This window comes from Microcaecilia unicolor, chromosome 12 (genome assembly GCF_901765095.1).
Source record: "Microcaecilia unicolor chromosome 12, aMicUni1.1, whole genome shotgun sequence".
NCBI lineage: Eukaryota > Metazoa > Chordata > Amphibia > Gymnophiona > Siphonopidae > Microcaecilia > Microcaecilia unicolor.
In genome coordinates, this window is record NC_044042.1 from 30,788,151 (window position 1) to 30,801,286 (window position 13,136).

Consider the following 13,136-nt stretch of genomic DNA (forward strand, 5'->3'; position numbering starts at 1 on the left):
CACAGAAGTACATTGCCTCCTATCCCATGACTTTTTAATTTTCTCAGGAGTCTCTCATGAGAAACTTTGTCAAAAGCTTTCTGAAAATCTAGATACACTACATCAACCGACTCACCTTTATCGACATGTTTATTCACTCCTTCAAAGAAATGAAGCAAAATGGTGAGACAAAACTTCCCTTGGCTGAATCCATGCTGACTCTGTCTCAGTAAGCCATGTTTAACTATGTGTTGTGTAATTTTATTCTTTATAATAGTTTCCACTATTTTACCTGTCTGTAATTTCCCGGATCACCTCTGGAACCCTTTTTAAAAAATCGGTGTTAAATCGGCCACCTTCCAGTCTTCAGGTACTATGGATGATTTTAATGACAGGTTACAGATTACCAACAGCAGATCAGCAATTTCATGTTTGAGTTCTTTCAGTACCGTCAGATGCATGCCATCCGGTCCAGGTGATTTGCTACTCCTTAATTTGACGATTTGGCTCAGTATTTGGCTCATTTTCAAAAGAGAAGGGCACCCATCTTTCGACACAAATCGGGAGACGGGCGCCCTTCTCCCAGGGTCGCCCAAATTGGCATAATCGAAAGCCGATTTTGGGCACCCTCAACTGCTTGGGACGACCAAAGTTCCCGGGGGGGGGGGGGGTGTCGGAAGTATAGCAAAGACAGGACTGGGGCGTGCTTAACACATGGTCGTCCTTAGCCGATAATGGAAAAAAGAATGGCATCCCTGACGAACACTTGGGCGACTTTACTTTGTCCTTTTTTTTTACGACCAAGCCTCAAAAAGGTGCCTGAACTAACCAGATGACCACCGGAGGGAATCGGGGATGACTTCCCCTTACTCCCCCAGTGGTGACTAACCCCCTCCCACCCTAAAAAAAAACTTTAAAAATATTTTTTGCCAGCCTTTATGCCAGCCTCAAATGTCATACCCAGCTCCATGACTGTAGTTTGCAGGTCCCTGGAGCAGTTTTAGTGGGTACTGCTGTGCACTTCAGGCAGGTGGACCCAGGCCCATCCCCCCTCCCCCCACCTGTTACACTTGTGGTGGTAAATGTGAGCCCTCCAAAACCCACCAGAAACCCACTGTACCCACATCTAGGTGGCCCCTTCATCCCTAAGGGCTATGGTAGTGGTGTACAGTTGTAGGGAGTGGGGTTTGGGGGGGCTCAGCACACAAGGTAAGGGAGCTATGCACCTGGGAGCTTTTTATGAAGTCCACTGCACTGCCCCCTAGGGTGCCCAGTTGGTGTCCTGGCATGTGAGGGGGACCAGTGCACTACGAATGCTGGCTCCTCCCACGACCAAAGGTCTTGGATTTGGTCGTTTCTGAGATGGGCGTCCTCGGTTTCCATTATCGCCGAAAACCAGGGACGACCATCTCTAAGGTCGACCTAAATGTTGAGCTTTGGGCATCCCCGATCGTATTATTGAAACGAAAGATGACCACCCATCTTGTTTCGATAATACGGGTTCCCCCGCCCCTTCGCGGGGACGTCCTGCGAGGACGCCGTCAGGAAAACTTGGGCGCCCCATTCAGTTATGCCCCTCCACGTCTCCCAGGTTCACCGAGATTTCTTTGTGTGTTTCAGGGAGACTGGTATGAAGGGGCAAGTCCTAGTGAACGGGCAGCAGCGAGATCTCCGCAAGTTCCGGAAGATGTCGTGTTACATTATGCAGGATGACATGCTACTGCCACAACTGACTGTTTTGGAGGCCATGATGGTGAGTGGCCTCAACACTGTGCTTGCACCTGTGTATCCAATGGAGAGTTGTAGGTTGTTGTTTGGGGTGAAAGACCATGGAAACCCTAAATAAGATTCAGGAAGCTAGAGAAAGACTGGCATGGGTACTTGGTGCTGATAGCACAGTTCTTGATATGACCTGAACTGAGATAACATTGATGAAGAGTAGCACAGTTTATACATGAAGGCAGGTAAAGACCTACTGGCCATCAACTCTTCCTCTGGATCCTTACAACTTTGGGAAGATGAGAATACAGATGATAACTTTCAAATCCATTTACTTAGATAAATAGTGATTTCCCATGTAAACTGGAAACAAGGGGGGGTATTCCTGAGGGGAGGGGGCAGGATGAAAATAGCACACATACATTGATTCATAAATGTTATGAAATGAAAATACAATTATTCTGTCTATTACATTTATAACAAATACATTGAACATTTTCTCAGTAAGGAATAGTAAATAACTTAAAATATATAATGAAAATAAAACATAAAACAAAATAATCCTATATAATAATTCTCACCGCCAACGTTCGAATGTGCCAGGGACCGTGCCTCCCTCGGAGGTGGTCTGCTAGGCAGGCACACACTGACGTCAGTGACAGCTGATTTGAAACCAAGGGGAGCGTGTTTCCCTACTCCTCCCCCTGCCTTGGAATCAGCTGTCACCCCCGGGTTACGGCCCCCTGGACCCCCCTTCCACGAACCTGGTGACCCCCGCCTTCCTGCCGAAAACCGCCCCCCCCCCCCCCCCCCCGCCGCCATTGTCGACTACCTGTGCTGACGGAGGACCCAAACCCCCGACAGCCGAAGTGCTGTTCTGCCCTTCGCGTTGGTTCCTCAATGTGGGAGTCTCTGCACAGTGACAACGGCATCTGGGTACTCAAATTCCATTATACAATACTAGCATAACCTAATATTGGCGCACCTTACAATCAGGGCCAGTGTTGGGAGGGGGGGGGGCAAACAGGGCAGCTGGCCTGAGCCCCACAGCTCCAGGTGGCCCCGCAGTCCGGGCATCTCTTCCCCTTCTCCCCATCATGGTCTGTCTCCTCTTCCCTTCCCCTCACCTTCCTGGTCTTCTTTAAACATTTATTTCCCTTCTCAGAGGGGCCCCATCGCACCAGCCATCCTTACAAGCTGTCTCCGACTGCCCCAAAGCTTTTCCTTTCTGCTGTGATCCACCTATGCGGAAACTGGAAGTTACATCAGAGGGGGCGGATCGTGGCAGTAAGGGAAATCTTCCGGGCAGCCGCAGGCTGCTGCTACGGGGCCCCTCTGAGAAGGAAAATAAATTTTTAAAAAAGACCGCATTTAGGGGGGGGGGGAAGGGATAAGATGGGGAGTGGGGGGAAGGGGATTAGATGGGGGGGGGGAGTATAAAGTTAACAAAAGGATGTTCACATTGTTGGTGTACTTAAGTCCTTATTTCTCTTTGTGTACTGCCAAATATAGGTTTGATAGTGTCCTCAGAGAATGAGGGACATTGTTGTTCACTTCTTATTGTTAAATATAAACTAGAAATACAAACATTTAGTTTATAGTAACAAAGCCTAAGGGGAGGCTGGGAGAAAAATGAAAAAAAACCTTGATTATAGAAGTGAATAATTTATTCAAATAAGTATGTTATGATATTTACTTTATCATATATTGAACACTAGTAAAAAAGGCCCGTTTCTGACACAAATGAAACGGGCGCTAGCAAGGTTTTCCTCGGAGTGTGTATGTTTGGGAGAGTGTATGTGAGAGTGACTGTTTGAGAGTCAGAGTGAAAGTGTGAGTCCAATCCATGCTCCTCTGTCACCTGGCCCCTCCATTCATCCCTATCCAGCAATTCCGCTCTCTCCCTGAGGCCTGCCCTGCAATCCATATGCATCCATGGCCATCTGTCCCCTCCATTCATCCCTATCCAGCAATTCACCTCTCCCTGAGTCCTGCCCTTCCAATCCATGCCCATCCATGGTCCTTTGTCACCTGGCCCCTCCATTCATCCCTATCCAGCAATTGCCCTCTCTCCCTGAGCCCTGCCCTCCCAATCCATGGCCATCCATGCTCCTCTGTCACCTGCCGCCTCCATTCATCCTTTTCCAGCAAGTCCCCTCTCTCCCTTCCATGACCCCCCCTCGCATCCATGCTCCTCTCGCTCCCATGTGCCAGCCTGGCCCGCCCTCTTCTCCCCCCCCCCCCCTTCGCATCCATGCTGTCGTTTCTCCCCTGCCCTCCCGCTCCCATTGTTGTACTTTACTGGCCACCCTCTTCTCTCCTCCCAACATGCTTTGTTTTTGTTTTTTTCTTGTTTTTAAATTTACCTCCGTGGCGGTTCCGGCAGCGAAGCGTCAGGGAAGGAGGCGGTGCTCCCGACGTGTAGGTTTCCCTTCGCTGTGTTCCGCCTTCTTTTGATGTCATCCTTGACGTCAGAAGAAGGCGGAACACATGGAAGGGAAGGCTAGACGTCGGGAGCGCCGCCTCCTTCCCTGACGCTTCGCTGCCGAGCGATGCGATTGGTTGAGTGTCATTGCTCCGCCCTCGACGTCATCACGTTTGACGCGTGGGCGGGGCAGACACAATGCGATCTCACCCCCTTCACTTTGCTAAGAGAGGCTTCAATAGAACGTTGGAGGTGCGTTTTATAGAGAGAGATTTTGTTTAACATGCTGAATCATCAATAAAAAAACTGTTGAAACATAAAAGACCGCAAAGGTGGGAGGAAGGGAGGGAGACGGACCGTGTTGAGGAGAAGAGGAAAAAATGCCTGGACCATATAGTAGCAATGCAGGTGGGGGGAGGGGAGGAGGAGAGGGGATCAGACGCCCCCTCCTTAATTTCTGCCCTGGGCCCCACCATCTCTAAAAACCGGCCCTGCTTACATTTGTGCACTCACAGCTACACCAACTATAGACCTAGTGCAACTGACAGTATTCAGTAAGTTACACATGCAAGTGGCAGGCCCCGCCCACGTCCTTCCCATGCTTCATCCATGCATACTCCCCCTCCCCCCAGCACTTATACACTATCCCCCAGATTCTATAAATGGTGTCCAAATTCGGGTACGATCCTGAGATCCGTGCGCAAATAGATTAGACAACGAGCCATTAGCAATTATTGGGCTCCTTTTACAAAGCCATGCTAACAATTCCTGCGCTGCAAGTGCGACAAAGCTCATAGGAATTGACCGGGCTTCATCACATTTGCCATGCCACAATCGCTAGCTCAGCTTTGTAAAAGGAGCCCAATAATTGGCTGGCATCAAGCAGTTATTGATGGTAATTGGCACTGATTTGGATTCTTGCGCGGATCTGGATGTGCAACATTCTACAACAATCCCTACCCAGATCCTCTCACATGCAACCCAGAAGGGGGCCTGGCCATAGGAGGGGCATGGGCAGGCCAGGGGTGCTCACAAAAGATGCAGAATTCCAGGAATGCACGCCAAGATTTACACCAGGTTTCAACTGGTGTAAGTCCTCACGCCCAAAGTTGGGCGTGTGAATCCCCTGTAAGCGCTATTCTGTAAAGGGTTCTTATCCCAGAGCATCCTTTATAGAATAGTACTGAGCTCTGATTTTTCCTGGCGCCATTTACTGAATCCATGAGAAGTCCCGGCATGCAGCTCAGAGCGTGAAACAAGCAGCAGGGAGCGGCAGCGGTCTATTTGGCTGGCGGAGCTCAGCATCCCTGCCAGAAAAGGTATGCCTAGCTCACCCACAGGGTGGCTATCCACGGAGAGAGAGCCCATTGTTGGAAATTCAGCAGCACACCAGTGCTTGTAGTCTAGCAAGCGTAAATGTCCAGAGCTTCACTTTACCGTCATGTCCAAACCTTTTTTAAACTCAGATACGCTAACCGCTGTTACTACATTCTCCAGCAATGAGTTCCAGAGCTTAACTGTTCGTTGAGTGAAATGTATTTCCTCCTATTTGTTTTGAAAGCATGTCCATGTAACTTCTTTGAGTGTCCCCTAGTCTTTGTACTTTTTGAAAGAGTATCGATTCACTTCTACTCTTTCTACACCACTCAGGATTTTGATAAAAATTTATTAATGGATTGTTTTTATTGCACACTTAATCACAGAAATAGTATAGTATAATAGGATATAAAAATTTCCAAAGATGAAAGTACAGTAAATCCAACATCAAAACCAGATGACCTGGGGTACTGGGTACAGATGGCAAAGCTGCAGAGGGTAGGTAAGGTTTGTGCAGATGCTGTGGTCCTCCTGGCAGGGTATGGCTGGCATTGATGAAACTGGCATTTGGTGCAGAGGGCAAGAGTGCTTGGTGCAGCTGGTACTTGGCAGTTGATGTAGATATCATGGTTCCATCTGGCATTGATACATGATGTAGCTGACATTTAATGGGTCACAGTTGCTGAACAGACTTTATATCCCCTTTAAGACCTTTCCAACTCCCCTTTGCATTGTCCTTAAAATAAATCTTTTTTTTCCCCCTTGGATTCTGCAGATTGCAGCAAATCTGAAGCTGAATGAGAAAAAGGAAGTGAAGAACGAGCTGGTGAGTCTGTTCCCATCACAACAGACATGGGGGCGGGGAGAAGGGTTGAGTCTGATGTCCCAGTATTGTAGAGATAGGGGTTAAAGGGAAGGGCTCATGTTCCCATCACAGCAGAAGTGTGAGGAGGGTTCAGTCTGGTGTTCCCACTGCCGCTGAAATGGAAAGGGGAAGGTAGGAAGGGCTGAGTATGGTGATGTGATCACTATGGGGCAGTTGTTTTTGCTGTTACTATTACAGTAGGGGAGGGTTGGATGTAGTGGTCTGAACACAACAGGGCGAGGGCTAAGTGCGATGGTCTGATCACTATGGGGGGAGGAGGGCTGAGAGTGGTGTTCCTATTTATTTATTTGGATTTTGCTCACACCTTTAGTAGTAGCTCAAGGTGAGTTACATTCTAGTTCTCTACGTATTTCCTTGTCCCCAGAGGGCTCACAATTTGTTTGTTCCTAAGCCAATGGAGAATTAAATGACTTGTCCAAGATCACAATGAGCAGCAGTGGGATTTGAATTGGGCTTCTCTGGTTGTCAGCCTGGTGCTCTAACCGCTAGGCTAGTCCTCCTCTATTGTGATAGTAGGAAAAGCCTTGGGGGGGGGGGGGGGCACAGAATATGGTGGTCTGAACACCCTGGGGGAGGGCCAGGGGTGGTGGTCCTCTTGCTGTAGGAAAGGGCCATGGCGGGGGAGAGCTATGTGTGATGGTCTGATGACCATGGGGGAGGGATGTTTGAATATGGTATTATTGTTGCCATAGAGATAATGGTGTGGGGAGAGCGACCTATTGTGCAGTCTCTGGAGTTCCAGTTTCCAACCACATGATGACATCACTTCAGGGTTCACAGTTTTAACCTGTAGCCAACAAGAATTCTCAGGAGTCACAGGTGAAGGGGGGCGTTGAGATTGGGTCTTGTGAATCCTATTTTGCAGGCCTAAATTAAATCCAACAAAGCAAACAGAAACCAAATTAAATACATAACTTACCAGTGTAGTGGCTGAATATTGCCACAAAATGAACAGTTGCCAGCTCGTCCCCCCCCTCCCCCACTTGCAAGTTAAACAGCCTGATTCTACTGAGATCTGACTTTTCTTTCTTTCTTTTTTGACATTTAATATAAAGCACTATTGAGTTTCTTGTAAAGATTGAAAGGTGGTATATCAAACTGGGGAATAAATTAAATATCCAGATACATGTTGTTTAAAGTATTAGATCAACGTACTTAAGTAAAAGTAAAGATAAATGCATATTTTGATAGTTAGGTAAAAGTAAAAAATACAATAAAAATCACATAAAAAATTTACTCAGGTAAAAATAAAAAAGTGCTTAATATAATATTATTCTTGACAACTCCTTACACTTTCAAACACAACTCTCCTCTCTGATCTGACGCTATTTCTTTAAACTCAGTGTGATCCGCTTTATCCATTTACTTCTCCATCCATCAGCTCTTAATATACTAATTCATTCCCTGGCCCTATCACAAATGGATTACTGCAACTCGCTATATAAGGGGCTGTGGCAAAAAGATCTGCACCTCATGCAGTTGATCCAAATTAATTCCATAAAATTAATTACAGGCTCAAAAAAAGTTTGATCATGTTATACACCACTTCTCAAGGATGCACATTGACTCCTGGTTACACATAGAATCACTTATAAACTTCTTTTACTGGTGTTCAAAATTAAACTTTCTGGGTATTCCCTCTTATTTAGTGTGGTTCCTGACACCGTATACTCCCCAACGTGTTCTCCGTTCATCTCAGCAACATTTGCTAGTGGTACCATTTTTTCGGCACATTCGGTATGACACTAAACGACACTCAATTTTTTTCAGTGGTAGGTCCCACCCTATGGAATTCCCTTCCCTTTATCTCAGAACACAGACAATTTTGACAATGTTTAAAACAGACCTTAAAACATTTCTTTCTGAAGATGCCTTTTCAACATGCTAGGACTGTCTCCGGGGCGATGCCTGTTGGTCTGCTCAGATTTATTTATCCTTCCCTTGTCTGCTATGCCCTCTGTCGATCAACAATGGAGTTCCGTTTCTCCCTTCCTTTGCTATCCTTTCCCCCTCTTTTTCTCTCCTCCCTTATAATTAGTCTGTAAGCCGCATAGATATTGTGAAGCCTCCCACTTCGGATCCCCCTGGGCACGTCCTACTCCACCATCTGAGTACAGGTCTGGCTCATCACGTGGGCAGTTTGCAGTTTATTTAGGCACAAAACATATAAAATAATCCTCCAGGTAACAGATAGTCTGGTAATCCACCGAGTAAATTAGGTACTGACTCTGCTGTCCAAGTGGCTTGGTCCCCAATGTCCAAAACCCCGCACTCCAAAAAGGAATGATTCCCAAAATACAGTAGGTAACCGAAAGAAAATAGTTCAACCACACCAGCAGTTCATATAAAGCAGTTTATGCCAAGCAATTCCCAAAACCCAGCAGTTCAAAGAAAAAATCCCAGCAGTTCATATAAAGCACCTTACCCCTCTCCCCCCTCTCTTAATCACCACAGGGAGAGTAAAAGGGTCCCACCCAACTTGGCCAGCACTACCTCCTGACCACCACCCCAATACCCAACAGTTGTAAACATGCTCTTTTAACTCCCCTTCTGGGCTAGCCACCTTTTCCCTTTTTCTACCAAGCCTTCATACCATGGAGCCAGCTGCTGTTTCACCTGGGTGCCTCCCAGTTTAGCCAAAGCAGAAGTATCCATCGGCCCCTCTTGTCTCCCCTCCTCCCCCTTTTTTTTCCCCCTTGCCGGTCCATGGGTTCTTCACCACACCCACCACTCAGCTGCTTCTCATCTCCCTGATTGGGTAGGCTCAGAACCTCTTCCCTTAGCCTAGTTCTCCGGGACAGGTTTTCCCAATTCCCCCTCTTGTCCTTCTCCTAGCAACCTCTGGGGGCTGTTGGGAATGGAAGTCCCTGTTTCTATGTTATGTCCTTCTCAGGGGCTGTTGGGAGTTGTAGTTTTTCCCTTTCCTCCATTCTTCAGGGGAAAAAGAACCTTCTCTCTTGCTCTCTCCAGCCCCCTTCTTCCCCCTTGCACTCTCCTCCTCATATTTCTTACAATATATTTTATTTATATGCAGGATATAAACCTGAAACCTGATAATACTTTTTGTGGAAAAAGTCAAAAGTATTGTGACTACAAGGGTGTTTGTTTATTAAATTTGGCACTTGTTTCACAGAAGTGGACATGGTAAATTAACATCAATTAAAATTAAAATCAGACACCTAACAAAGTAAAAGGAACGGTGATAGAGAATCTGTGGCATATGCTGCCAGTAGAAATATCCAAATGACAGCCAACGACAAAGCTCAGAGTCAGTTGCAGCTTGGAATTATTACATGTGACCATCATAAAACAGTTACACAGCTGCAACATTTGTTGTAAAAGGCTAAAACCAGATTTTGGTCCATTGATGCATGACTTATCACCATCACTGTATGTTATGCTGGTTCAGTAAGAAAAGGTCAAAGCCCCCCCCCCCCCAACTTGCCTAAAGATACAGAAACATATTTTGACAAAAGCTGGAACCTGTTTTGAAAAAGACAATTGATTGGAGTGGAGGAGTGGCCTAGTGGTTAGAGTGGTGGACTTTGGTCCTGGGGAACTGAGGAACTGAGTTCAATTCCCACTTCAGGCACAGGCAGCTCCTATTGACTCTGGGCAAGTCACTTAACCCTCCGTTACCCCATGTAAGCCGCATTGAGCCTGCCATGAGTGGGAAAGCACAGGGTACAAATGTAACAAAAATAAAATAGATACTATTGGAGATTCTACATGGAATGTTGCTACTATTGGAGATTCTACATGGAATGTTGCTATTCCACTAGCAACATTCCATGTAGAAGGCAGCGCAGGCTTCTGTTTCTGTGAGTCTGACGTCCTGCACGTACGTGCAGGACGTCAGACTCACAGAAGCAGAAGCCTGCGCGGCCACATTGGTGATCTGCAAGGGCTGACTTTTACATGGAATGTTGCTAGTGGAATAGCAACATTCCATGTAGAATCTCAAACAGTAGCAACAGTGGAGGAGTGACCTAGTGGTTGGGGTGGTGGACTTTGGTCCTGGGGAACTGAGGAACTGAGTTCAATTCCCACTTCAGGCACAGGCAGCTCCTATTGACTCTGGGCAAGTCACTTAACCCTCCATTGCCCCATGTAAGCCGCATTGAGCCTGCCATGAGTGGGAAAAGCGCGGGGTACAAATGTAATTAAAATAAATAAATAAATTGTCTCTGGACACCCAGATACTTATTAAAAGCATCTACCAAAACAATTGCAATCCCTTTAATCAGAGAAAGAGAAGGTCTACACCAAATGTCCTTTAGCTACAAGTTGTCTCATTGGTTCTCTGATCATCTTAAACAGCAACCTCATAAATTAGAGAGACAGTGGAGGAAGTCTTTTAAAGAAGCTCCATTTAAGTACGGACAATAAAGCAATCCCAGCTGCCAAGACAGATTACTCTTCCACTTTAATAATCTCACATCAGCGCAACTCTAAGGAATGGTTTTGTAATGTAAATCATTGCTTGAATGATCCCCAGTCATGTTTGGCAGCTGACAGTTCTGTGAACTAGTGTAATCACCTTCCTGAGTCCATTTCAGAAAGGACTCAAAGGATTTGTGAAGAGTTAGGATAGATCAGTGGACTTTCTGGAGCAGTGGCAAGCCAAAGATATATCTGCAGTGTTCCTGTGCAGTTTGACTGCATTTGTAGCGGGTTGTGCTGATGCAGATGACTTGGATAAAAACATAAGACCTAGTCTCTAGACCAGTGGTTTTCAGCCCAGTTCTCAGGGACCACCTGGCCGGTTGGGTTTTCAGGATATCCATACTTAAATCTCCACTACCCAAGCTGTAAAAGACTCAAATATAAATCAATGTATGCATCTAGCTTCTCCTACATAAGTACACAATTGTGGAATGCATTACCAAAAGCTGTGAAAACAACGTACGACCATCTTAACTTCCAGAAATCACTAAAGACCCACCTGTTCGAAAAGGCATACCCTACTGACCCAACTCAAGTACCTAAACCCTGCAACACAACGTAACCCAAGCTCGTAATGAACACTATATATCTCTTCTTCTCTACTATTCCCAATGTCTCTGTAACTATGAATCTTACTAGACTACAACATCACTTTGTATTTGTTTCTCTACCAGAGTTGGCCACATTGAGCCTGCAAATAGGTGGAAAAATGTGGGATACAAATGTAACAAATAAATAAATAAAAATATTGCGATAAATCCACTTCTTGACTGTGGACCCAAACTATCCTGATAGCTGCAGGTCTACTTCAATGACTCTTGGCCCAATATGTAATAAAAGATGAGATCTACATTAAGGCTCCTCAGTTTGTGCCCTATTTTAACTAGCACAGACTGGGTCCTGACGGGATATTCAGCAGCATATAACCGGATATCCTATCCGACTGCCGTGACACTGTTTGGTTAGCTCTGGCACAGTCTGGAGGTGGAGTCAGGGTGGTGCCGGAAGTTACCTGGGTATCTCTGATATTCAGTGGCAGCACACTCAAATAACTATCCAGTTAACTTAAGGCAGCTGCTAAATATTAGTGATACCCAAGTAACTCCCGGTGGCCGCCCTAGTCCCAGATTTAATTCACAACAGATGGATGAGGGCAGATAAATTGAAATTTAATTCTAGTAAGGAAAATGTACTATGGTTAGGCAAGTCTCAAATTCTGATCCATCATTGTTTCTTTCCACGGATGAGGTTACTGTATCACATAGAAGATACTTTATAATTCTCTAACTGCATGCACAGGTACAAAATGTGCACATGCCGGGTGCATAGAATTAAAACTTGTTTGACTTCAAAAACGTGTGCAAGGGCAAACCCCTCAGCAGCTTCATTCTCAGAATGCTTTATGAGGAGATCATGTTTGCGACTTACTATCAGCAGACATGATCTGAGATTTGAGGTTTACCCCTAGGTACTTGAGGATGATGGAAAGGTTTGTCAAACATTGAAACAGAAGATTATGGCAGATGAAGCCCACATGGCCTATCCAGTCTGCCTATCTGTAACTAGTGGAGGAGTGGCCTAGTGGTTAGAGCACTGGGCTTCACATTCAGAGGTGGCCAGTTCAAATCCCACTACTGTGCCTTATGATCTTAGGCAAGTCACTTAACCCTCCATTGCCTCAGGTACAAACTTAGATTGTGAGCCCTCCAGGGACAGGGAAATACCCAGTGTACCTGAATGTAACTCATCTTGAGCTACCACTGAAAAAGTTATGAGCAAAATCTAAATAATTAAAATTAAAATACAAAACTCTACAATCCCATCCCCTCCCATGGAAATCCTATGTGCTTCTCCAGTGCTTTCTTTAACTCATCTCCACTACCTTCAATGGGAGGCCATTCTATGCTTCCACCAACCTTTCTGTGAAGAAGTATTTCCTCAGATTACTCCTGAGTCTGTCCTCTTTCACCATCATCCTATGCCCCCTGGTTGTAGAGCTTCCTTTCAATCAAATGAGATTCACATCCTGTTTATTTGTGCCACAAAGGTGATATAGAGGGGCATTTTCGAACGGGGACGCCCATCTGTAAGGGCACCCATCTCTAAGGACGTCCCCGCGAAGGGGTGGGGCATCCCATATTATCGAAGCAAGATGGGCATCCATCTTTCGTTTTGATAATACAGTTGGGGCCGCCCAAATCTCAACATTTAGGTCGACCTAAATGTTGAGATGGTCGACCTTAGAGATGGACAACCTTGGTTTTCGCCAATAATGGAAACCGAGGACGCCCATCTCAAAAACGACCAAATGCAAGCCCTTTGGTCGTGGGAGGAGCCAGCATTCATAGTACACTGGTCCCCCTC

General features: G+C 46.0%; 1 protein-coding gene across 3 annotated transcripts in view; it reads left to right on the forward strand.

The window, feature by feature from the left end:
- The window catches only part of ABCG4 (ATP binding cassette subfamily G member 4), a 105,590-nt gene that overhangs the window by 64,969 nt on the left and 27,485 nt on the right, over positions 1-13,136 (forward strand). For all 3 annotated transcript variants that reach the window (XM_030220643.1, XM_030220642.1, XM_030220644.1), the window contains exons 4-5: positions 1,600-1,732; positions 6,216-6,266. In XM_030220643.1, the coding sequence (XP_030076503.1) occupies positions 1,600-1,732; positions 6,216-6,266 (184 nt within the window). The remainder of the gene's footprint in view (positions 1-1,599; positions 1,733-6,215; positions 6,267-13,136) is intronic.